The sequence below is a fragment of the Mesocricetus auratus genome, unplaced genomic scaffold (assembly GCF_017639785.1).
Source record: "Mesocricetus auratus isolate SY011 unplaced genomic scaffold, BCM_Maur_2.0 Super-Scaffold_100004, whole genome shotgun sequence".
In the NCBI taxonomy this organism is placed as follows: Eukaryota; Metazoa; Chordata; class Mammalia; order Rodentia; family Cricetidae; genus Mesocricetus; species Mesocricetus auratus.
The window spans coordinates 30,540,517-30,565,622 of NW_024429189.1; the positions used below are offsets into that span (position 1 = coordinate 30,540,517).

A 25,106-nucleotide genomic window follows, 5' to 3' on the forward strand; every position below is an offset into this window, starting at 1 on the left:
GTTATACACATTCATCTAAAAAAATCCTTTTTATTTGAAAGTGTTTTGAATTAAACACACATGCACAGATGCTTTTTATTTAAATTCTACAAGTCCATGAATATATGGCATGGTATTAGCAATTTAACAGATTATATAGGGATTTTATTTTTAGTTTACTATTAGCATGAATGAATGTTTATCCTTAATTTTTGAAAAAAATCATAAATTTGAATGTTAAACCATACTACTTTGTCCGTCCCATTTCCATGTTTTAATCATCCTTTATATCTTGAATATATAGGATGTATAAAATCCTATGTATACATTTCATATATATAGTATTGTTATTCATATAAAACAGTATATATGTTTGCTGCCTTACACTTTCTATTAATATTTTAATAAATATCAGCACGTTTTAAAAATATTTATTTAAAAGGCTCTGTTTTTCAGACATTATGCAATATGTATTCTGGAGTTGTATTTTCCAAATATTTTAGACAATGAAAACTTGCCCAAAGACTTGGTAATCAACCATTCATGTATTTGTAGTCAGGACACAGATGAATGATTAAATATGCTGACTGATTCTGAAAAGAGGTTAACTTGCAGAGCACATTGGGTTATATTGTTCTTTGTTGAAATCTCTTTTGTTCTTGTTTAGTTCTCTCTCTCTTTTTGTTCGTTCTTTCGTTCTTTCTTTCCCCTTCTTTCTTTCTTTCTAGCCCCATATGCCATTTTCCTATTTCCTGCCTCATGACAGCAGGGTGCAGCTCTATTATCACCTTCACAGAGCTGTCTGCAAATGTGAGAGGCAATTCGATTTTGCTCAACCACAGGGAGAGTGGATTAGAAAAACTACAGAACATACAGAAATTGGCTAGGTGGTTACTGCTTTAAAATACTGCTGAGGTGTCTTGTTTGAGCATGTACTTCCATTTGTAGTGCAGAATAATTGTTAAAGTCAAATCACAATACACTCACAGAATCCTTTTTATGCAGGTTTTACGAATAATTTTTAAAGCACTTAGAAATAAATATTGGCTTGATATCTATTAGACCTAGAGTTTGATAGTGGTGTGGATTACATTTACATCTACTCAGCAGCCGAAACAAACTAAATGGGATTGTTAAAACACAGATTCTTTGTGTTACAAATTTGAAATAGAATGTTTTTTGATACCATATTATTATGATGTATAAAATTGAGGTCTTCTTTAAAGCACGATCCTATGAGATGTAATGTAGGTTTTCAAAAGCAAAAACTGTCCCCCCAAACAATAATAATACTACCAACTGATAGACTAGCAATTTAAGATAACTTCTAGCGTTGGCTGTGTCCCTGAATTTCAATTTATTTGCCTTTTTTTAACTAGGTTTGTTGTGACTTAATACTGATGAAGGAATTGAAAATTCTTATTGCTTACTAGCTTTATGGTTTAAAGTACATTATAATTTTCTGATGTTTAAGGTGCCTTTTCAGTAACATAATTTAATAGTAATTATTCTTCAAATACAGAATTAAAGCTTGTGAAGTTCCCTTCACAGTAGTCTACGAGCAATAATTAGGGCTTATCTCTCAAGTGTAATTCTAAATAGCAGTTTTAGCTTAAAAACTTATAAAGTGTTGCACAATAATGAATTTTCACTAGTTCTAGTTAGTTGCAATTCATATTCAATGAAAATTACAGTTAAAACTATACTTATAGCATAGGTTTTGTCAATGTCTAATTTTTAAGAATATTTAAAATTACTTTATGTTAACTGAAATGATCAGATTTTTTTCAGTATATAGTCAGTCTCTGTGACTTCTGAGTTTGGTTGTATCTTACTCCTTTTAACTGTCAAGAGCTTTTGACAGTACAAATCAAACTAAATGTTAGTAAATCCATGATGGGATATTTTAATTAAATCATGACACTTAAGAGTACAAATTTAAAAAAAATGAAAAATAGCATTGTACTTTTCCTTCCTAGTATGTGATTTATCAACACTGTCAAAATATTTAGTAAAACAGTGATTAGATCAAGAGTTAAAATAACAGTTTTAGTTCCAACTAAAGTTGGAACTTTTCATTTTTATAGATTCCAATATTACCTATGTTTTTGAGCAATTTAGTTAATTATGGATTCTTTCTTTGTCATCTTAATTCATTCCTAGTAAGCTCAGTTTTCTTTTAGGGTGACTTGAGTACAGTATAGTTTATTAAATAATATGTGCATTAGAGTAGTAACCATTTGGACTTAATCCACTACTTCTGTTACTGTTGCAATTATTACTACTGGCAAAAATAAACATAGAAATCCAACTCTATAAAATTAATAGCCCTTAAGCTTTTTATTTGCTCTTTAATGTTAAATTTTATGGGTTATTTATAACCAGAGTAACTTGGGAGTGGAAAGTGAGCACCAGAGGTCATTGCACAGCCTTTTAAGTTAGTGTGACAAGATTATCACTCTCTTCAGCTTCCTGTAGTCTAAGTCATGGGAGAGAGCTTCTGTTTCTCTCTAAATTCTCGACAGTAGTTCATACCGTTTAGTAGTCTGTACTATGTATGAATTGATTTTTCATCCATGTGGTGGGTGTTCCGTTTATCTTAATGTTATTCCCTTGGACCTTTGGTGACATTCCCTAGGACCAAATGGTAAGACCACCATACATAATAGAATGCATTATATGATGAGTACATACCATTCAGTGCATTATATACTTCAAATGTTTCTAAATGATCCAAGAGAAAGTCTTGCTGTTTGAATTCATAGAATGACAAGGGAGGTCAATGCAGTATGGAATATAATATATTTATTTACCAGAGAAAGAACTTACACATAAGCTGGGAGATCAGAAGCGTGGCAGGCTTCCAAAAAGGGCGCTCACTTTTTCTTTGCTTCCTTTTATTCTCACCTGTGCCCGTACCTTTTTCCATGTCCCAAAAGGGGCGTGGATTATATTATGAGCTCACCTCTCCAATAGTATAAGTGCAGAGTGAACTCACAGAGATTACCAGTGTGCTCTTGAGTTCAACTATTTAGTGAAATAGTTTCAAGATTGTGATTTTTAGTTTTCAGTTTATTTGTGAAGTACGCACATCCAAATATTTTATGCTCAGAGCTTCAAATGGCACAGTGGTAGCCTGTTGCCTAGTTTGCTGTGTAGTCAGACTGCAGTGGGGCTCGATCCACCCAGCAGAGCTTTAGAAGTTGACCCAGCATGTCACGCTGCTACACTTCTTTCCTGTGTTTATTGCAGGTTACTTTGAGCAACATCGGAAAACTACTATGCAACTCATTTATAGACTTAGGTGTTATTTCTTTAAAAATATTGTTGATTTAGAATACTAGCTTTTCTTGACCAAGTTGTTGTTAGTGAGTATGTAGATGCTGCAGTCATTCATAGTGCGTGTTTTCTGCTGAAAACTTAGAGAAATGAATGATCATTTAATCTAAGCCGTTGCTGGGTTTTCTTCAGCCTTGTTTACTTAACCTAATGAGAAGTAGTCTGTAAAGTTTTGAAAATGTATTTATCTAATTCCAGATCAGAGTCCCATATTTGCCAGTGTATAAGAGTACACTTTGGTAAGTGCAGAGTAATGTAGAAAGCAGTATGCACTGAGCAGAGCAGGTGCAGCTGAGGCTGAGCATGGACAAGGGAGGCGCTGCTCAGAGAGGAAGTGCTGTCTGTTTCCATTCTTTCACAAGAGACTAGAACTTCAAACAAGGGATCTTTTACTAACATGGAGCTCTGGAAAATAAATACAAACAGGAAAAATAAATTAGAGAATGAATATATGAATATTCCAAGGCCTCCCCCCCAACCCAACACACACACACACACACACACACACACACACACACACACACACACACACACACACACACACACACACACACATTTAGGGATTGGGAAAATGTAGTTTTCACACATTTGATATTAAATTAAAGGTGGTAGTTTTGAATTACTTAAATAATAGGTCTATTTTTTCTCATAAAAAACAAGTATGTAAATAAATAAAATCCATAGTATGTGTACAGATGATATAATTACCAATTTCCAACAAGATTTTAGTGGCATGTAAGGGAATAACATTATGTAAAGGCAGCATTTGTTTTAATGCTAAGCTTCTGTGTTAATAATACAATCACTGAGCTAATTGATTTTGCGTTAGTACTTGCTATGCATTTCCAGTGGTGTGATTGTGTGGAAAAATAATTTGAAAGCAGTTGCATTAGTTTAGGAAAAACTAGAGTTTAGGATGATGCATGTCCCATTACCTATAAGACTACTATAGGTATGACTTATTGAATGCTTTCACTTCCCTACCATCACTCACACCGTGTGCTGGGTATGTACTGGAGATACAGAAAAGACTAAGCTTCATCTCTTACTCTTAGTGGAAGTTTTGTGTGGATGAGCAGTGACTTTTCTAAGAAATCTTTCCTGCAATATCACGTGTTCATTTTAAAGATGATTTTGTACGTGATTCGACATTAGCTCTGTTGTCAGTTTTAGGGAGGCTTTTCTGAACCTAGGCCTTAGTTTTGAGAAATTTAATGTGTTACTATAATTTCCTAAAAGTACTGATAGTGGGTAAATGTTCTTCATAGCCTTGGGTTAATTCCGCAATTATTATTAGGCTGTTAGTTAGCAGAGTAGTAGATGTTTATTGCCACATTTTACATCCTAAATAGACTTATTATCTAGTTTTTATTCTAAAGAAAACAGTGTTAGGTGAGACTTTGAGTTTGGTCTGCCTCTACAAGTGCTACATGCATTAAACTAACAAGTAGTAAGAAAATGAGACTATATATTGTTAAACAATAAGGTTTCTTAAATAGACAATTGATAGCTTTTTTTCACACAAAATAGCACACAAAAATACTTGCTTAGAGTTTTTCATTTTATTATTTATTTTATGCCATTTTGGTGGTCCTTATTATTATCCCATAACTTACTCTTATGGAGTAGATACCCAGTATTGAATCCTTAAACCCGACTTTTGTATAAGTGAAATTTAGTCTTTTTTAGTTTTTGTGTTAGTCTCGTTACTATATCAGATAGCTTGCTAATAACTAGTGTCCATATGGGTACAAATCAGAGTTCTGTCTCTTATGTGTATGACATTTCATTTAATTTACTTGAGTTGTATAAACCTTAGTTTCCTTATTTATAAATTGATATTATTTTGGCTAGTATCCATTACAATTCTTGATTATTGAGATGTTTGGGAAAGACAATTTCTACCTATTTCTAAAATGTTACATGTAGAAATTTAGTTGATGCTTTTCATGCTAAATATATTTATCTCTTGAGAAAAGCTAATTTCAGCACATAGTTTGGTTGTCTTTAAAGATGATAGTTTAGCACAACATCCTATACCTGCCTATTGCCATGCTAACACCTTTAAACCTTAGTCCTTTAGTACCTAGGGGCTTTTCATCCTTTACTTTATGTGGGTCCATCAACAAGAGCTTCAGTTTTGTTACCACGGTTTGTATACCAGAACAGGATCTGAAATCACGTGTTCATTGTGTGTAGGGTGACTAGCTACCAAGACAACTGGCACTCTGAGTTGGTGTCAGACCAGCAACCTATAGGTGACAGGCTCTTGAAGCTTGTTAGAAGTCTCCTAAGGAGCTCAGTATTAAGTGTGCTATTGGTCACTTGTGAGTTAAAAAACATCTACCATGCTTGAGTAAAGATTCTAAACATTTTTCATTATACACGTGTGTGTGTGTTTATGTGTGTGTGTGTGTGTAAAGAAAAGGATATGCATTTGAAAAGGGAGAAAAGGGGGGTGTTCATGGGGTGGTTTGGTGGGAGAAAAGGGAAGGAGTGACAATATTTTGTTAACTGTGTCGTGTTAGATGCTGCAGGGATCGATCATATACCAAAATGAAATTAGACACGTGATAGATTTATTTGGAGAAAACACCTATCATGGATAAAGACATGAACTTTCAGACATGTTAAATTTGACCATGCATGGGACACAAAGAAACTGGCCTAAGGTAGAAAAAGCCTGACCATAGGCTGATGGGGCATTGTTGAGTCAGAGTTACTTTTTCAAAGATGCCTTTGTTTTGACAGAGATTGTTAGATTCTTGTACCATGGTTATGTTTAGTCATTGGCTAGGAGCAGCCCAAGGGATGTCTTGCCTGGTGTGGCTGCCCAGTGGATTAAAAGGTGTAGCAGCTGGAGTTTAGAAGTCAGCTGTGCTGTCCACAGCAGGTTCTGTTAAAAGAGAGAGATCTGAAGGGAACAGCTCTGTGAGTACCACAGTTAACCAGAACTGTAATCACAAGTACACATGTATTATTTAATCTTATCCTCAACTCTGTGAGTAAACAAGGCGATTGAGACAGTAAGTAACTTGTCTTAAGTCACTTGGCTAGCAGGGAATAGACAAAATTGTAGCTTTGAGAGGAGTGTGACTCATGCTTAGGCACTCAAACTCTTTACACTATGCTGACTGTATGCAGTCACTAAAAAGTGAACTTCCTTCTATAACTTAACTATATTGTTTTTCATGATGTTTCATGGATCTAAAAAATGTCTAATTACCTTTGCCATACTAGTTTCTGAAAATTGATTTGTTTTCATTAAGGGTGTGTGTTCAAAACGTGCGGGTTTAACTCTTTGAACTTTGATGCATGTCTTCACTTGTCAGAGAAATACATTATGCTAGTTCTGCCCCATCCCTAGTATATTGAAATTGTAGTACAGATCTGCAGCTACAGTAAGCAATTCTCTGAGGATGAAGAAAGGGACTGTACATTCACATAGGAATTTCTTTTCCAGAGCTAAAATTGACATTTTATAAATAATTTCCATGTTGCAAACTTGAGACCAAGAAATCACAGCAATTCAGTGATACACATTTGGCATGAGTCAGTTTTAGTTCTTAGTGCTTTTCATTGGAAATGGCATAAAAAGTAAGATATCTCTGAATTTTTTATGCTATGGGCTTACAAGAGACAGAAAATGTTTTTATCTTATAGTCGCATGGCAGTGCATGGCAGCAGAAGTAACTAAATGGTCACAAACCTCCACAGTATTTCCCAGGTCACATTCATTCTTAATTTTTAAAGAATCTAGAAACAGACCAACCAGTTGATAACAAGCCATTTCTAGGCAATAGTGTTTGGTGTGGTGTTGTCCTTCTTCTCATTTTCATAGTGATTTAGAGATAGGTTCTGTATGTCACTAAGTTTTCATGCTTTTAAATATGTAACCTAGATGGTCACTGCGTTGTCTTCCTCCTTTTTCTTTTGTAAGTACTTAGCATATTCATTACATATTCATTTATTTCTAGCTGTAGGTCTTAGGCTGATCTATAGTCATGAAAGATTCTGATTATTTATGTCCACTTAGCCCTGTAAGCTCAGGAAAATGAATGCATTATAAATGTTTTAATCTCAGTTCTTTCTTTTGCTGTGTTTTTGAAACATTTGCATTGGTCATTAGCTTCAGTGTAAGTGCTGCTGAAAGTGCCTCTGGAAGCTACAGTGAGGAGGAGAGGCATTAACAGTAACCACTGCCAGAAGTATATATGTAATAAAATAACTGTCATTAAAATATGCTGAGTGTTGCTTAAAAAAAATGTATCTTCCTTTGAATGTAAAAATAAGGATTGCAATGTATGCTTTAGAAATTAAGTTTGGTCTTTTAGTGACCTAGGGAAACATGGATTAAAACAGCATATCGAATGAACTGTGGTATACTCATAGAAGAAGTAAAAAAAATATGGATTAAATGAATATGAAAATTATTAGAGCTTAAATCCTAAGCCAGATTCATCATTAAAATGAAATGATAGGTCCTTGACCCTTGGGTGTGCTTGGAATAAACATGGAACTCGGTATTGTTTTCCAAACTCTTTTGCTTTTGTAAGCTAAGACAGATGTACAAGAAAGATGCAGTTTTTATTTTGTATTGGCAGCTTCCAAATATTTAGTATCTATTTCCAAGAGTTGCAATTAGTAAAGCAACCATGGTACTGAAGTCTGCACATCCCACAGCTAATTATATTTGCAAGGTCAGAGTGAATACATATTTTCAGAAAAATAAAGGGTTATATAAATATGTGTCTTCTACTTGGCTGTTATATCACAGTTTGTTGATCTGGAGTATAATGTGTACAATTCACAAATTTGTCTGATAACAGAAAGTGGTGTGTGATTGTGTTTATTTTACTAACCAGTATATTCACAGCAATCACTTCCAAATATCTCTCCAGTAAAGATGTGTTAATTACAAAACAGACAAGGTCTTCTATTATATTAAAGCTACTAACAAGAAGACAGCAGGAATCACACATGTAAATAGCATCATCAACCCCTATTTTAGTCCTCTGTTTTGATCTGTGAGTTGCGCATAGACCAAAGGTGCTATTAAAGACTGAGTGTATGAAATAGGCAGCATTATATGAACAAAATTTATTCAACAAGAAAACAGACCTTTAACATGAATTTAACAAGCCTGAGAAATTATAAACTATCATATGCTGCAGATTCATGCAGTGATAATAAACAAAAAAAGGAAAGTAAGAGGTTTCCCTAAGCTAGCCAAACTGCTAATGGTTTTGTTATAAGCTGTCTACTGTTGCAGTGACCTCTGAAAAGTCTCAAGGCACTTGTACCAGAAAAAATTAACTGGTCAGGCTAGGAAATAGAGATTCAGTGGGTTTGCAGAGCTTCAGCATGGACAGGAATTTTTTTATTCTTCATTCTTCAGTGTGGAGGTTATTGTTTTCTGTGGGGAAGTGGTTTTGATGCAGGTTTTTTTTTTTGTTTCTCTTTTTTTTAAATTTTGAGGCACACTAGACAAACTAGTTTCATGTATACACATTTCAAAGTGAGCCATAAAAAAACAGAATGATGAAAGGATGGATTATTCTTTCTTCCCCTGCTCCCTTCAGTATCTTAAATTCTTAGAAGCTCTTTGTTTAGTACATTACATCTTGCATTTATTTTCCTAACTATGGAGTGACCACTTTGCTGTCATTCTGTTGCATCATTCTGTAAATACACAAACATGGAGAAACACCCTGAGCCTAAACACACCTCCAAGTTCTCACTAGGGCTTTTTCTTGAATCTTACTGTGGCATAATTAACACCTTCTTCACCCATTGCTCATTAGTGTACTGGACATTAATGAGTCTATTTTGATAGGTTGTTCTAAAGAAAAATCCCCCTTATTCTCACAGCAGAAAAGGCAATTATAAAATTGTACAGAAATTAAAATGTAGAATATATTGCCATATTTTTTATTGCATGCTAAATCTAATTTTGGTCTGCAGGTTTTTGAACATGTTAGTTTCCTTAAGACAGTTGCTATAGCAATGGCAGAAAATTTCTTTAATCTTAGTGTAATCATTTCTATTGTTGCTCAGGAACTATCAATCTGAACATGTCATTTCATATGGATCATAATTTTTTAGTTGAACAACACATTAAATTCTTAAAGCGTTGTGAAGTACTCAAATTTAAAAAAATTTCAGTGTTAAAAATAGGTCAAGGTATCCCCCAAGACTTAACTGCCATTTTCATTTTCTTTTTATGACGTTTTATGCCTGCTAATATATTGCATAGAAATCACACATTTTTGCATGAAAATTGCCATCTAATGTTTTAGTTTGAAAGCAGTTAGTATAAAGATGTACAGAAACATTTCATTGGGATATAAGATGAAATTTCCATAGTTTGTGACATTTTTCCTAGAAATGATTTTTTGCTGAACTCTAAGATTGGAATAATAAAGCAGTTGAAACAAAACTAATGATTTGCTTTCTTATATTTACCATTAATAATTAAAACCAGTTGTGTAGGGTTATGGTTAAATACTTGGTTTTGGAGCAAAAGGAATTTGGGGAAAAATTCAGACCAGAAGAATTAAAAGCAACATTAAAATTTACCATTATCATTATTAGGACAACTGAAGTGTACAGAGACCTTAGATTGTCTTGTCATAATGTTTTGTTGTGATTTTATGATTGCTGTAACTATAACCTTTAGAAACATTTCTTTGTGTGAAACAGGGCCTCATCATGTAACTCTGGCTGGCTTCAACCTCACAGAGGTCTGCCTGACTCTGCCTCCTCCAGAATGCTGGGATTAAAGGTGTGCACTACCAGGCTTGCTAAGAAGCCCTTAAGATAGATTTTTAGACTTGATTATATGATTATATTACAGTTGGCTTAACTTGTAAATAATGGTTTTTAACATTTCAGTGTACTTTCACAAGTTGTATAACTGAAGAAAAATCTGGATAACGGTGATTTTTATAAAATGCTGACAGTCTCAGTTGTTAATACTTTTAAAGGTAAATCAAGAAATACTATACTTTCAAGTCTTGTTTCAAGATTGTCTTGGAAAGAGACAGTCTGACTTAGTATCACAAGGTTTTACTTGAAACTTCACAGTTTTAAAAGCTTTAAGTGCTTTCAAATTCAAATGATGACTGTAAGCACGTCAGCAATATGATAGTGGGAACTAGCTGATATGTGAGAGCTAATTAACATGATACTGGGTTATGAAGGAATTTGAATCTCTAGTAGACAAAAAGATGTATATATAGTTGTAATCTCTTTTCTATGAACTCGTAACCATGTTATATTGTTTCTGACTGAAAGCATGGGTGACCTTGGTTTTCTTATATTGTACCTCCTCCGCTTGGCAGTGACTTGGATGTTTAAAGCCATCAAACAAGGTATGAAGTATTTCAGAGTCAGAAGAAGTAAAGGCTATCTGACTAGTAGAGAATACATGAGCAAGTGACGTGCTGGCTGCAATTTTGTTGTCATTTCAAGTACTGTGATGGTGTAATTGATGTGACAGGGCTGGGTCTTAGATGTAGTCCCTTAGCTTGTGCTCACTTTCAGTTTTAGTTTCCCTGTCACTCATTTTGACTAGGGAAATTTTAGGTAACAAATAAGAACAACAATGAAGGTTATTTGATGTATGCTTAGTAATGACATATTTTTAATAATAAAGATGCTAAGTTAATGTTTTGCTGCTTCATGGAAATCGCAATAATTGGTGTCACCTTATATTACAAGATAGAGGGTGGTATACTGATGGCACTATCAGCAGGAGGTTCTTTTTATTAATATTATAATTAAATGATTTTCTGGAAATAGGCCAGAAACAGATGCAAGTTGATCTTGCCTTGTCCACTGTTGCTTGGCATCAACACTTGTTTTTAAAAAGAATTGACTTGACACCTTGTTTTACAGGTTGTTATTGATGCCTTCAGATTGATCAATGCTAATATGATGGTCTTAGGACATGAACCAAGACAAACAACTTCAAATCTGGGTCACTTAAACAAGCCATCTATCCAGGTAATGACTGTATTTGATAATGTGTTAGAACTCTGTTTTATAATGTTTAAATATGCTGTCATCATTGTAAGATCTAATTCTTAATCATTTTAATTTTCCTATAAAAGTCTTTTGTTATTGTTGTTTTAAAAGAGAATCCCAGCTTCTTTTGAGGCTTTAAATTTGAACTCAGCATGTGCAACAGAACAGAACTTATATATGTATTTATAATTCTTTTCTTGATATTAAGAAAAGATGAGCTGGGTGATGGTAGCATTTACCTTTAATCCTAGTACTCAGGAGGCAGAGACAGATAGATCTCAGTGAGTTCAAGGTCAACCTGGTCTACACTTCTGTCTAGTTAGTGTCTAAGAAGAGGACCAGTCAAAGTATTAGGTGGTAGCAGTTAGCCAACTTACTGATTTCTAAACAGTCTTTAAAGAGAAAAAAAAAAGAGTAAGGTTAAAACAGGCAGTATATTTGAAGAGGTTATAAGAAACAGTTCTTAGGTAGTACTTAACTCTTTCTCCTTTTTTTGCTTTATTCCCACCTTTGATTAAAATCCTATAGGGCACATGAAAACAATACTTTTGGTAAATTTATATTTTGTTCATCTAGTGTTATCAACCACTGTTACAGTAGTTGTTGGGAGTTCAAACACTTAATATCCTTTGAGTGATAAGTGTTTTCTTTGTTCCATTCACATTGTTTAAACACAAGTCTTTATGTCTGTAAGAAATTATGTTAAATGTGTTTTTAAGTGCACAGTCTATGTAGGTAATTATTTCTCTAAAGATTAATTAATAGGACAAAAATACCATGTTTAATTACATAGAACACTCAAGACAAAGACATTATAGTAGCTACTGCTATTCCCCTCCGTAACCTTGTTTTGCCTCAAGGTTGTCTTTGGGGAGTTGTGGCATTAGCAGTTCACCGTGGTCCAGCTTGGTTATACTCGAAAACTTTGTGTTTTTAAATTCTTTTGCTGTTGTCATTCATTCTAGCTCTTCATCATGTGAAATGTTTTGTCTCAAGGAACTGAGTATGTTGCTTTTGGAAAAAAATTTTTTTTTAACAAGTTAGGGAGAACTACGGAGAATAATGAGTATGAAATAAGCTACCAGTGATTTTGATTGGGCACAGACAAGCCCATACTTGCATGTTCCAAGAGAATATGGGTCTGTTTAGCCCATGATAATGACCTTTCTTGTACACCCCATAGCACCATCCCGCTTCATTATTTTCTACAAAAGGTTAAGTAGCATCTCACAATCTAGAATCATTGTGATTACTATATGGTATATTTCTGCCAGAAGTTTTCACTAATTGCAAGTCACCAGCTACCTGTTGCATATTTCTTTTTTTAAAATTAGAATGCTGTCTTTTAATTTAAAAGATAGAATTGATATTGATCTGATTCTTCTGTATCAATCCACTTGGTAGTTTTTAATCCTGTCTTCTATCTGGAATTAAAAATGACCTTTTGAAAGTTTTCAAGCCTAAGTTAAAAAATGGCATTATTTTTCCATCATTTTAAATTTGTTTTTCTTCCCAGTTAGAATCTGTAAATATATTTATTTCACAGTTTATGTAGTTCCCATTAGAATGGCATCTGTCTGGGTGCTTTACAATTTTAGGACAATTTCAACACTAAGGCACACAAGTAGGATCAAGCCAAAAAGGGGCACACACCTTAAAATTCTTTTATTTTGTAAGACAAGCTAGATGGAAAATCCACAATTGAATTTGAATGTCCCCATGTCACATTTCTAAGGTGGTGATAGAAAACTTTCAGAAATAGCATGCCTTTTGTCTTGAAGAGAAAGTTGTGTTAAGAGGAAACTTATTCCCAAGACAACTTAGAAGTTGTAGAAGTATGATAGCAGTCACTAATGTACACTCTGAAAGTCATTGATAACTCTCTAGCACTCGTGTGTCTATTGTACTTAAAGATGTAGGAGAATATTGTGATCACATTCTAAACTATTTAATAGTTACAGGACAGTTTAAATGGGATATACAAGTGCCTCATGTAGTAAGTACATGTTTTAGAACTTGTACCTATTTATTTATAACAAGATGTTGGATTCGCTTATTTCTAGGTAGTAGACTAATGGGATTAGATCCTTTGTTTTCCTTATCCATATTTTTAAAAACTTTGTACAGTAAAGCAGTATCTTTACAAAATAGTATTTTATGTGTGAGAGTTTTGCCTGCATGTATGTTTGTGTACCACATGTATGCTTGGTGCCCATAGAGGTTGGAAGAGGGCATCAGATCCTTTGGAACTGGAATTCTGTGTCATTGTGAACCAATGTATGAGTGCTGGGAATTTAACCCTGTCTTCTGGAAAACCAAGTGCTCTTAACCTTTGAGCCATCTTTTCAGCCCCAAGAAAATACTGTTTTTAAGGGCTCATGGCAATTTTGAATTAATTAACTAATAGTAAAGTTTATTTTGACTTTCAGAGAACCATATATAAGTAACCATGCTATTGGCTTCTATATTAATACAAAAAGCTATATTATTTTGAACATGGACTGTTTGACTATTATTGTCAATGTTTAGAAATGGCAGTATTTTTTTTAATGATTAAATCTTTTAAGTATTCCATTAAAAACATGTTGGGCTTTTGGTGTTTTAGATCCTTAAATGCCACAATAAATTTTGGAGTTGTCATCGTTTTGGACATTAGTAAATACTGGTGCCCCAATGTATGCACTGGGCTTTGAATCTCTAAGTGTGGCCCTGAGCATGCTTACATTGTGCAATAGAGTTAAAGTATTTGAAAACATTATTTTCAGTGATTATAAAACACAGAGATATAAAACAACAACCGTGAAACTATTGTAACAGCCCTAAGACATTCTGGATGAGGCAGCTGAGGCCCAGAAAACTGAGCTGCTTGAGTTACTGCTAATTTATGCAAGAACTGCTAGATCTTCTCATTCTTTTATATTATACTTGGGAATTTAATTAAATAAATGTTTGGGATAATTCATATGTTGCTTGTGTGATGGTTGTGTTTTGTTTTGAGACAGAGTCTCACTGTGTATCCAGGCTGACCTGACTCTGTGTAGTCTAGGGTAGCCTCAAATCCAGAATTGTGCTTTAACCTCCTGAGTGCTGGGATTACAAGCTTGTGCTGTAATGCCCAGCAAGCTGATTTATCAAACACCTGCTGTGTCACAGCCGGTAATGTATGGAGGTTAACCATAAATACACTGTATCTATACCTGCAGCTCTCAACCTGTGGGTTGCCGCCTCTTTGGGGGTCAAAAGACCTTTTCACAGGGGTTACCTCAGACCACCCAAAAGCACAAATATTTATAATATGGTTTATAACAGTAGCAAAATTAGAGTTATGTAGTAGCAAAGAAAATAATTTTATGGTTGGGGGTCACCAGCACATGAGGAATGGGATTAAAGGGTCACAGCATTAGGAAGGTTGAGAATCACTGTTCTATACAGTGCTCCTGTATGAGTTTATGGTCTGGGATGAATACCCTAGAGGTATGTAGTAAATGAGTAAGTAAAATTGGAAGACTGTTGGCTCTTTGTTTTACCATACACTTGCTAATGAGTAATAAAATTGAAGAACAAATAGTGTCACTAAGCATCAGGTTATTTGTTTCATTGACACTGGTGATTAATCTTTAAAATTAGGCCAGTATGTGAAACAGTGATTGGCCTCTGGGTTTATTTGTCAGAACCATTGTTGGTTTTGCCACCATGTAGATTTTGTAGTGCAGTTAGTCAGTGTTTTGTGCAAAGATCCTTGGATGATAAACAGTTAAATTCAAGCTCCACTCCCCAGTCAGGCCTTGTCTGCTTAGAGAAAGTTCATTCTTACCCAAATCTCTACCCAGAAGGTACACCTGATGTGTGCAAGGGTTAGTTCAGGGTTAGAGATTCCATGATTAGTTCTACTCCTGATCTGTATGGTACATTTTCATTCAGTGAAAGGTGACCTACTACTTCTGGTAATTATTGTAAGAGGATAAAGATTTAATAGGTTCTCTTAGTGGCTAAATTTCATGTAACCACTATTTGAAATCTACTGTTTCCTGTTGGCTTTATGGGTTAGTTTTATAAAAGATATTAGTAATGTGAAGATTGGTTACCCTAGGAAATATCATTTAATACTTAAATTTCAATTCTGATGGAGTGATTTTTTTAAATCAGTAAATCTTTAGAATAAGACTGTTCTTAAATGTATAGACTTAATCTTACCAGGGATTGCATTGTAGCACAGTACATCAGAATGGACATGGGTTATAGAGTCAGTGATCTGGCTTCAAATCCTCAGTGCTACCTCATATTAGCTATTAATTAAGATAAATTAAGAGTTAAGCCCCCCCCCTTTAACTCTTCTGTTATATACATATAGTCTGAGTCTACTAGATTGTTGCATTAGAATGTGTGGAATATAAAGCACATGCTAGGCAATCATCTCCTCTGTCTTAGCACTTTTAAGACTTAGATGGTAAAAACCCTAATTAGGAAGCAGTGGTTATTTGGTTAGCTCTGTCTTTATTTCCCGACAGTTAACTCCAAATCCTTTTGATTTTTTTACAATTGTTAAAAAATTATTAATTTAAATTCTATGCCTTTGTGTCTTAGGAGGCTTATGGTGTTTTTTAAATATATATATATATACATATATATATACATACATACATATATATGTGTGTGTGTGTGTGTGTTTCTTGAATACTATTATGAACCATAGTTGAACTTATGTTGCTAGAGTGTTAGATATTTAAGCAGTATACAACATAGTTATTTTTAATTTTTAATATAAAATCATTCTTTTTTCCCACAGTATATTCTAATCACTGTTTCTCCTCTTCCATCTGCTTCCAGATCTTCCCCACCTCCCCACCCACCAAACTACAAGCCTTCTTTAGAAAATAGGCAATGAATGAATGAATGAATGAATAAGAAAAAAAGCCTAAGAACCTTCACACAAACAAAACACATAATTGGAAACCATAATATTGAAACAAAAGACCTGTAAGATTAAAAAATAAAAGTTTCCAACTAAAGCAATTTGAGACAAAAACAATCTACAAAAATACCATTGAGTTAGTTTTGTGTTGGTTATCTACTGCTGGGCCTGGGACCTGCCCTTATTTATGTGTGGTTTGTATGCCCAGTGAGCCTTAATTGGGGAAAACTGATTTTCGTTTGGGAGTGGTGGTCATTGGTTAGGATGGGAGTCTGTGCACATTCCCCCTCTCAGAGCTGGGCCCCGTCAGTCTTGGGTCTGTGCAGGCCTTGTGTGTGCTGCCACAGTCTGAGTTAATATGTGTGTCAGTCCTGTGTGTCACCCCTCCCCCTGGCTCTTAGCAATCCTTCTCCCTTCTCATACACATGATCCCTGAGGAGTGGAGCTTGATGAAGACAGCTCATTCAGGACAGAGTGTTCCAAAGTCTCTCACTACCTGCACATTGTCCATTGTCCAGTTGTGTGTATTAGTTCCTATCCTCTGCAAGCTTCTCTGATGATAACTGAGAGAGACAATGTTGTTAGGATCATTTTGTTGCACATTGCTTTAGCAGAGCAATAATATTTGGTTTCCCCCTATAGTTACTTCAGCTTAAGTTTTTGTTGTGACTGACCTATTTATCTTGGAGATTGAATACAATGAAAATAAATTCTGATGAGTGAGATTTTGATTTCTTGTTACTGAATTACGGGTGTGAGTGAGGGGACATGTTAAAGAACAAGCTTCTGGATCTCAACAGGTAGCTCACTTGGTGACACTGCAGACACTCGACAGACATGAGGTCAAGTCAAAAGCCAGACAGTATGATTCTGTAATCCCAGCACTGAGCTAGGGCAGACAGACCCCAGAAGCCCATTCCCAGCCAGCAGAGCACAGTCAATAAGGTCCAAGTTCAGTGACTAGATCCTGTCTTAAAAGTTAAGGTAGAGAGCAATCAAGGAAGACTCTTCAAGTTGACCTTAGGTCTCTGCATGCAAAGACACACAAATACATGGGCACATATGTGAATTAGTACACACGTGCGTGCGCGCGCGCACACACACACACACACACACACACACACACACACACACACACACACACACACACCTCTATCTTCCTCATTGCTAATTTGGAGACTTGCCTGGACACAAAGTCTCTGAATTAGTTTAAGTTGAGTCAACATGGCACACACCTTTAATCCCAGCACTTGGGAGGCAGAGGCAGGTGGATCTCTGTGAGTTCGAGACCAGCCTGGTCTACAAGAGCTAGTTCCAGGACAGCCTCCAAAACCACAGAGAAACTCTTCAAAAACCAAAAAAAAAAAAAAAAAAAAAGGGAAACCCCAGATTAATGTGGATGGAGAAACACGTTGTACTGTTACAGAGTTTCAGATTTTTCTTTTGACATAGCTAATTCCTTCCTAAGCACTATAAAAATCAGTCAATAAATTATGGGTAGTTGGTTTGTTGTAAAGGTTATGATGAGTTCAGACATTTTGCTCTGGCCCCTTTGCAAGGCTATGGAAAGCTTTGAATAATTTGTCACCAGTCCTTTAAATGTTTATCATTGAGCTTGTGGGTGAGAAATATCTTAATTTACTCTGTGTTTATAATACAATCCCTTTAAATTTTACATCTAAACTATTACATTTACTTATGTCATGTTGAGGGGACTTGCAGGTGCCAGTTCTCTCCTTCTGCCATGTGGGTCCCAGAGATGGAACTCAGATGATCAAACTTGGTAGCAAGGGCTTTTACCAGTTACGCTAGGCATGGTGGGCACTTAGACCCTAATCCCAGGTCTCAGAAGCAGAGGAGGGCATATCTCTATGAGTTCAAGGTCAGCCCAGACAGAACTACATAGTGAGATTTTGTCTTTAAAATCAATAAATAAAGGTGATGTGGAAGTATCGTGCATATGCTGTGTCAGCAGTTTCAAACGTTTGTATTTGATTAGGCGAAGATTAACTCATCATTGAAAATTGTTTCTATAGGCATTAATTCATGGATTAAACAGACATTATTACTCCATCACTATTAATTATCGAAAAAATGAACTGGAACAGAAGGTAAGTTAATGAAAAATCTTTTTCTTTTTAAAGAAAAAGTGGTTTAATTATGTCTATGAATGTTTTGCCTGCATGTACATGTATGTATGTATGTATGTATGTATGTATGTATGTATGTATGTATGTATGTATGTATATGTGCCACTTGCCCTTAGAGATCAGAAGAGGCTGTTGAATGCCCCGGAACTGGAGTCACCGCTGGTTGTAAGCGTCCAGATGTGTGTGCTGGGAACTGACCTCAGCAAGAGTAGCATGTGCTCTTAACTGTAGAACCATCTCTCCAGCCCCTTATATTTATATTAGTAGTTGTTTAGTTCATCTGTTCTCTCAGAACAAAAGCCCCACCGTTGCCCTCATCCAGCTAACCTGGATGTTGAGCCTCATGCCTTTTCTGAGTGTTCCAGTGGAACCCTTGTCCAGGCATAGTAGGGATGACTATGTTGGTAAAATCCCATTCTCATCATTTGGTTATGGGCGATGTAGAGCATGGGTGAGTGCAACCTTTGGTGCCATCAGCTGGGACATAGAGAAGATGGAAAGTAAGTGAAGAAAGTGGAATTACCTGGGCATAATACTCTCTGCTTGGGTTTGTCTTGTTTTGTTCTGTTCTTGACCCTGAGACCAAAGGTAGGGACAAGGGAACTTTTACCGTAAAAAGCTTCATAGTGATTTTGACATGTGACTTATTTTCCAGCAGAAAATAGACTTTGCACATCTATCAAAGTAGCTGCAAACCTCTAAGTAGGATAATTAAAAAACAAATGAGCCAACCCAAGTATTTCCAGAAGTTATATGTTTTTTGTGATTGAACATTTAAAGTACACTGTGGGGGGTTTTGTTTATGTGTGTTGGGGGGGGTGTCAGTTCATCTGATGTTAGGGATTATAAAGGCAGGGTCTTGTGTGTACAAGGGAACTATAACCCTGACCCTAACATGAACTACTGTGTTTATAGTGTCACAGTAGCATCAGTCTGTTGCTGTGATGTTTTCTTCACCTTTCATATTACATTCCGTTATCCTAAGAAAAAATAACTTTAATTCAGTGGTAGTTCTTAACTGAAGAAAATTATCTTAGAATCACAAGAATGTGCCTGGAGAGATGGCTCACTGATGCTGCTCTTAGAGAAGGCCCAAGTTTGGTTTCCAGCAGCCGCATTAGGCTGCTCACAGCTGCTTGTAACTCTAGCTTCAGGGAATCCAGTGCCCTCTTCTGGCCTCTCCAGACACATGCACATATTCACATGTAAGTCGATTTTTTAAAAAGGAGTAAGTCTTATGAAAAATTTAGGAGGATAGTCAGGGAAACAGAGGCATGGGAGGAAAACTGAACTTGGGCAGGTGAGATGGTCCAGCAGGCATGGAGGCTTCATTCCAAACATGCTGTCCAGAGTTCAGTACCTGGGACCCATGTGGCAGAGGGGCAGGACACTAAGTTGTTTTGATTCTTAACGGATAGCCGGTCCCAGGTTATTGGTGTGTTTGAAAAGTGAATATGTCTGTGATGTTTTTCCTAGTTTTTTTTAATCCTGTCAACAAGTAAATATTAAGTTTTTATAGCAAGCGTGTATAATATAAGAGTTCAGTGCAGCCTTTGATTCATTGTTGTCTCTCTCTCTTTTTTTTTTTTTAAACTGCTGTGGTTAGATATTTTAGAATCTAGTTAGACCCTAGGGAATCTTAAACATAACTGGATAAATTAAAGAAAAAAATGTTCATAGACAGTATAAAAGTAACAGCAGGACAAGGGAAGAAAACTCTCTTAAGACAACGAGAGATGGTTGTTTTCGGTTGGTGTAGTTAGGAAAGGCATTGTCTCTAATGAGAGAGGACCATGACTGAAGGCATGCAGAGAGGGCACAACTGAGCCAGCACCAAAGGCAAGGGCAGGAGCACCTGGGTATATTAATACAAATTTAGGATATTTCCAGCTGGCACTTAATTTGAATGAATAAAATTAAATTCGTTAATTTTTGTGAAGTTTTTTTTTCTCAAGACAGGGAAAGGAAATATTTTTAAGGTAACAAAATAATTTCCCTTTCATTATATCTTTAGATGCTATTAAATTTGCATAAGAAGAGTTGGATGGAAGGCTTGACACTTCAAGACTACAGTGAACATTGTAAACACAATGAATCAGTGGTAAAAGAGATGCTGGAATTAGCCAAGAGTTATAATAAGGTAAAAATCATCGTTTTCTTGGTAATTGTTAAAGTGTATATAATTAGGTATCAAGTGGTTATACAGAGTAAATAATTAAAAATAGGTCTGTTTTGTTATGTAAATGCAGCCATAGAAAAGATGTGAAGAAGGCAAGTGTGTTCTTTTACAGTAGGCATCTGGGAGCCAGAGAGATATCCTAGTGATTATGAGCACCGTGCTGCTCTGAGAACCCGAGTGCTTCCCAGCCCCATGCCAGGCAGCTGACAACTGCCTGTCCCTCCAGCTCCAGAGGAATTGGCGCATGGCATATACATGTAAATACACATACACACTTACATACAAATAAATAAACAGATAGTGCTGGGTGGCGTGGTGTGCACTCTGGAGGTAGAGGTAGGCAGATTTCTGAGTTTGAGGTGGCCTGGCCTACAAAGCTAGTTCTAGGACATCCAGGACTGTTACACAGAGAAATCTTGTCTCCAAAAATTAGAAAACATTTTCTTTGCAACATATAATTTATTTAATGAACTTTTTTTTTTGGAGGGGGGGTGCATAGACAGGGTTTCTTTGTGTAGCATTGGCTGTCCTGGAACTAGCTCTGTAGTCCAGGCTGGCCTTGAGCTCACAGAGATCCACCTGCCTCTGTCTCCCCAGTGCTGTAATTAAAGGTGTCTGCCACCTCCTCCCAGCTTAGTTAATGAACTTAAAAAAATTTTTTTTGCTATATATAATTTATTTAATGAACTTCTACAGTTTTCATTTAATTAGTACTTACTGAAAACATGTGTGTCAGATACTGGGACATGCTAAAAAGAAAAGCATTAAAAGTCCGTATTGCCCAGAGAACTTACTTTCTATAAGAGAACATAAACAGAGACAACATAGTACATTATAGTTAGTACTGTGGAAAAAGAGCAGTGACTAGGGGGAGAGTGACTTTATATGGTGCCATTAAAAATCATATTGTAAAAAAAATCATTATGCACAGTCCCCTGAAAATATTTATATGGTAAAATATATGCGGTTATTGAATTGGGGAGGTAGCTCTGTCTGTAAAGGCCTAAGTTGCAACCCCAACCCATGAAAAGGAGTTTGGTGTGATGTCAGTGCTGCCTAGGTAGAAACAGGCTTGCTGAGCAATATGCAGAATTGCCAAGACAGACCAACAAATGAATTCTCTCTCTCTCTCTCTCTCTCTCTCTCTCTCTCTCTCTCTCTCTCTCTCTCTCTCTCTCTCTCTCTCTTTCTCTCTCTTTCTCTGTGTGTGTGTGTGTGTATTCACAATACAATACTGTTCAGTCATTAAAAATAAAGAAATTTTGTCATTGCAACACGGTGAGCTTGGAAAACATGCTTAAATGAAATAAATAAACTAGACACATAAAGAGTTCCTCACAAGTATGTGAAGTCTTAAAAAGCCCAAACTCAGGAGTAGAAAGTATGAAATCACAGCTTTCAAAGAAGCTGGTGGCAGGAGAGGCTGGGAAAAAGAGAAGGCATAGGATATATTTAGGAAAATGAAAAGGCATAGGATCCATTTGAATAGGCATGAGATACATTTAGGAAACGATATGTGTGGCTGGAGTGTATGAAGGGAGGGAGTTAGAGTTAGTTTGGATCAGGGGCATGACATGCCTGGAGCCTTAGAAACAGTAAGAGGAGATTTCAATGTGAGTTACACTAAATGGCTGTGGGAATAGAGACATCACTGGTTGGACACTATGAAAAGTGGAGAATTTTAGATGAATTTAACATTTCCTGCCTATATAACTAGAAGTATAGCAGTAACCTTTTCAGTGTAGGTAGAAAAAGGAATGAAGAAAGGTATTTTTTAAAAACTGGACATTCAAAGGAACAGGTCTCCTTGTGGCATTTTTTACACACTTCGTTTTGGTTGGTTCTCCCCATTCTTCTGTGCCTTATCCCTTCTGTGCCCTAGCATTTTGGCATTCCCTCTTTCCACTTTGATGACACATGTGTCCTATCGGCCCTCTCTGCGACACTTCCTGTTGTTTTCCCTCTCACAGCTCCCTTTCTCCTTCCATGACCTATACCAAACCCCTCTTAGAAACATGCACATATATAAAAATCCAAAGCTACATTCTTTTAAAAGTTTGGATCTCTGAGTTCGAGACCAGCTTGGTCTACAGAATGAGTTCCAGGAAAACCAGGGCTACACACAGGAACACCCTGTCTTAAGAAACACAACAAAACAAAAAAAAAAAAAAAAAAGAAAGAAAGAAAGAAAGACAGACAGAAAAAAAGAAAAGAAAATTGAAAGTAAAGGCTGGAATTCAAGATTTAGGAGTCATAGTTAAGACTGGTTATTATAAGCCAAGGTGTAGTGGCACACACCTTTAACATGAGCACTTGGGAGGCAGTGGATCTCTCTGAGTTCTAGGACAGCCAAGGCTACACAGAGAAATACTGTCTCAAAAAAAACAAAAGACTGATTATTGTAACACTAGAAAGTAATAGTTTTAAGTACTATAACATATAAAAATACTATTTAAGGATACAGTATGTAAGATTTACCAAATGTAAAAACTAAGCTTTGAAATTAAAAGTAACAGCCTTCACAACTAAATTCCAGAAGTTGGGTTAGGGTTTGACAAACATATCCTAGAGTATGATATTTCAGCTGGAACCCCCTGGTAAGTGAAATTTTTTTTATAGTGTTGTTTTCATGTTGTGGAGATGATACATATAAAGAGAAGTAGTTTATTATTTAAAATAGTTAACCTTTTATTGTAAAAAAAAAAGTTAGAACAAGTTGTTATTCAGCAGACTGTAGGAATGGTTTTTATTTCTCTGTGACACTACATTTAAGTAAATTCATATTTCCTTCTGCCAGGAAATAACCTATTTATGGTTTCTGCTGCCCATCCATAGACATTTTTTTCCTATATTACATTTTTAAAAATCTCTGTAGCACTAAAAATCTTGTAAGGTTTAGTTAAAAAATGAAAACAGTGTGTAAGCTGTGATATGAAGAGTCCAAATTTGGGAATGTAATTCCCTCTATGATTGAAAGAAATGCGGTGAAGTTTTTATAGTAACACTTAAAATATACAAGGAAAGGCCCATACTACCACAGTTCTTCATAGCATTCTTTTTAATTGGTTGTTTTTTTAAACTAAGGTAATTATTGTTAGATGCCAGTCAGGTCCTAAAGTAAAAGGAGTTTGAAGATAATTAAATTCTTGTGGTCTGAATTCCACACAGGAGTTCGGGTTGATTATTACTCATTTGGTTTTTCTAATTACTGAGCTGTAACACCTAAAGCACTGTACTCCAAACCCTGGATCTATGCAGACTAAACTGCTGCTGATAGATTTTAAAACTGTTAATGTATTTGTAAATGAATGTATAGGTGAAAATATATTGTAAAAGATCATTTTACAGCCGGGCGTTGGTGGCGCACGCCTTTAGTCCCAGCATTCGGGAGGCAGAGGCAGGTGAATCTCTGTGAGTTCAAGGCTAGCCTGGTCTACAGAGTGAGTTCCAGGACAGCCTCCAAAACAATACAAAGAAACCCTGTCTCAAAAGATCATTTTACAAATAACACAAAGCCAGACATAGTGGTGCATGCCTTTAATCGTAGCACTTGGGAAGCAGAGACAGGTGGACCTCTGTGAGTCTTAGGACAGACCGGTCTACAGAGTGAGTTCCAGGACAGCTAAGGCTGTTAAACAGAGAATCTCTGTCTTGAGAAAACAAAACAAAATCTTGCCTTTTTAAGCACATAACTCTATAAATTCTAAGACCTGACAACTCACTTTTTAGATATTTTTATATTCCATAAAAACCAAATATATTTGATTTGCCACAGTATATATATTAGGTAGAAAAATTTTTGTCCTCATGTAACTAGATAAAAGCAAGAGGATGTAAATATAGAGAAAAATGGGTCAAATCATCATTATTTAAATATTATGTGATAGATTGTTTGTAATCAAATAGAAATCCAAGAGAATAAAGAGGTAACTTTCAGAACTGTTAGGTCAAGAATGTTGTAGATGGTGGAAATGCTTTTTAAATGCTATTTAAAACAAATAGTCAAAAGAATAAGAAAACTGGTATTTAGCATGAAAAATTTTACTTTACTAAAGAAAAAGAACCTAACAAGTAGACATAACTTTCAACATTATTAAAAGTTTATAAAATGTACTACCTGTGGGAGTAATCTAATATTTTACAGGTTTATTTTATTTTTTATTTTTATTTATTTTTTATTTTTTTGGTTCTTCGAGACAGGGTTTCTCTGTATTGTTTTGGAGCCTGTCCTGGAACTCACTTGGTAGACCAGGCTGGTCTCAAACTCACAGTGATCCGCCTGTCTTTGCCTCCCAAGTGCTGGGATTAAAGGCATGCACCACCAACGCCCGGCAGGTTTATTTTATTTTATGTGTATGAGTATGTATGTATACAACGGACATTACATGCATGTATGTTTACCATGTGCATGCCTGTTGCCCAGGGAGGCCAGAAGAGGACATTAGATCTCCTGGAACTGGAGTTACAGAAGGTTGTGAACTGCTACATGGGTGCTAGGAACTGAATGAGTCCTCTGAAA

The 25,106-nt window shown here is 35.7% G+C and overlaps 1 protein-coding gene across 1 annotated transcript in view; it reads left to right on the top strand.

Annotated features, from left to right (window-relative positions):
• Psmd14 (proteasome 26S subunit, non-ATPase 14) overlaps positions 1-25,106 on the top strand; it is an 81,457-nt gene that overhangs the window by 48,752 nt on the left and 7,599 nt on the right. Inside the window, exons 8-10 of the mRNA XM_013112644.3 lie at positions 11,218-11,325; positions 18,295-18,369; positions 20,423-20,548. Coding sequence (XP_012968098.1) covers positions 11,218-11,325; positions 18,295-18,369; positions 20,423-20,548 — 309 coding nt within the window. The remainder of the gene's footprint in view (positions 1-11,217; positions 11,326-18,294; positions 18,370-20,422; positions 20,549-25,106) is intronic.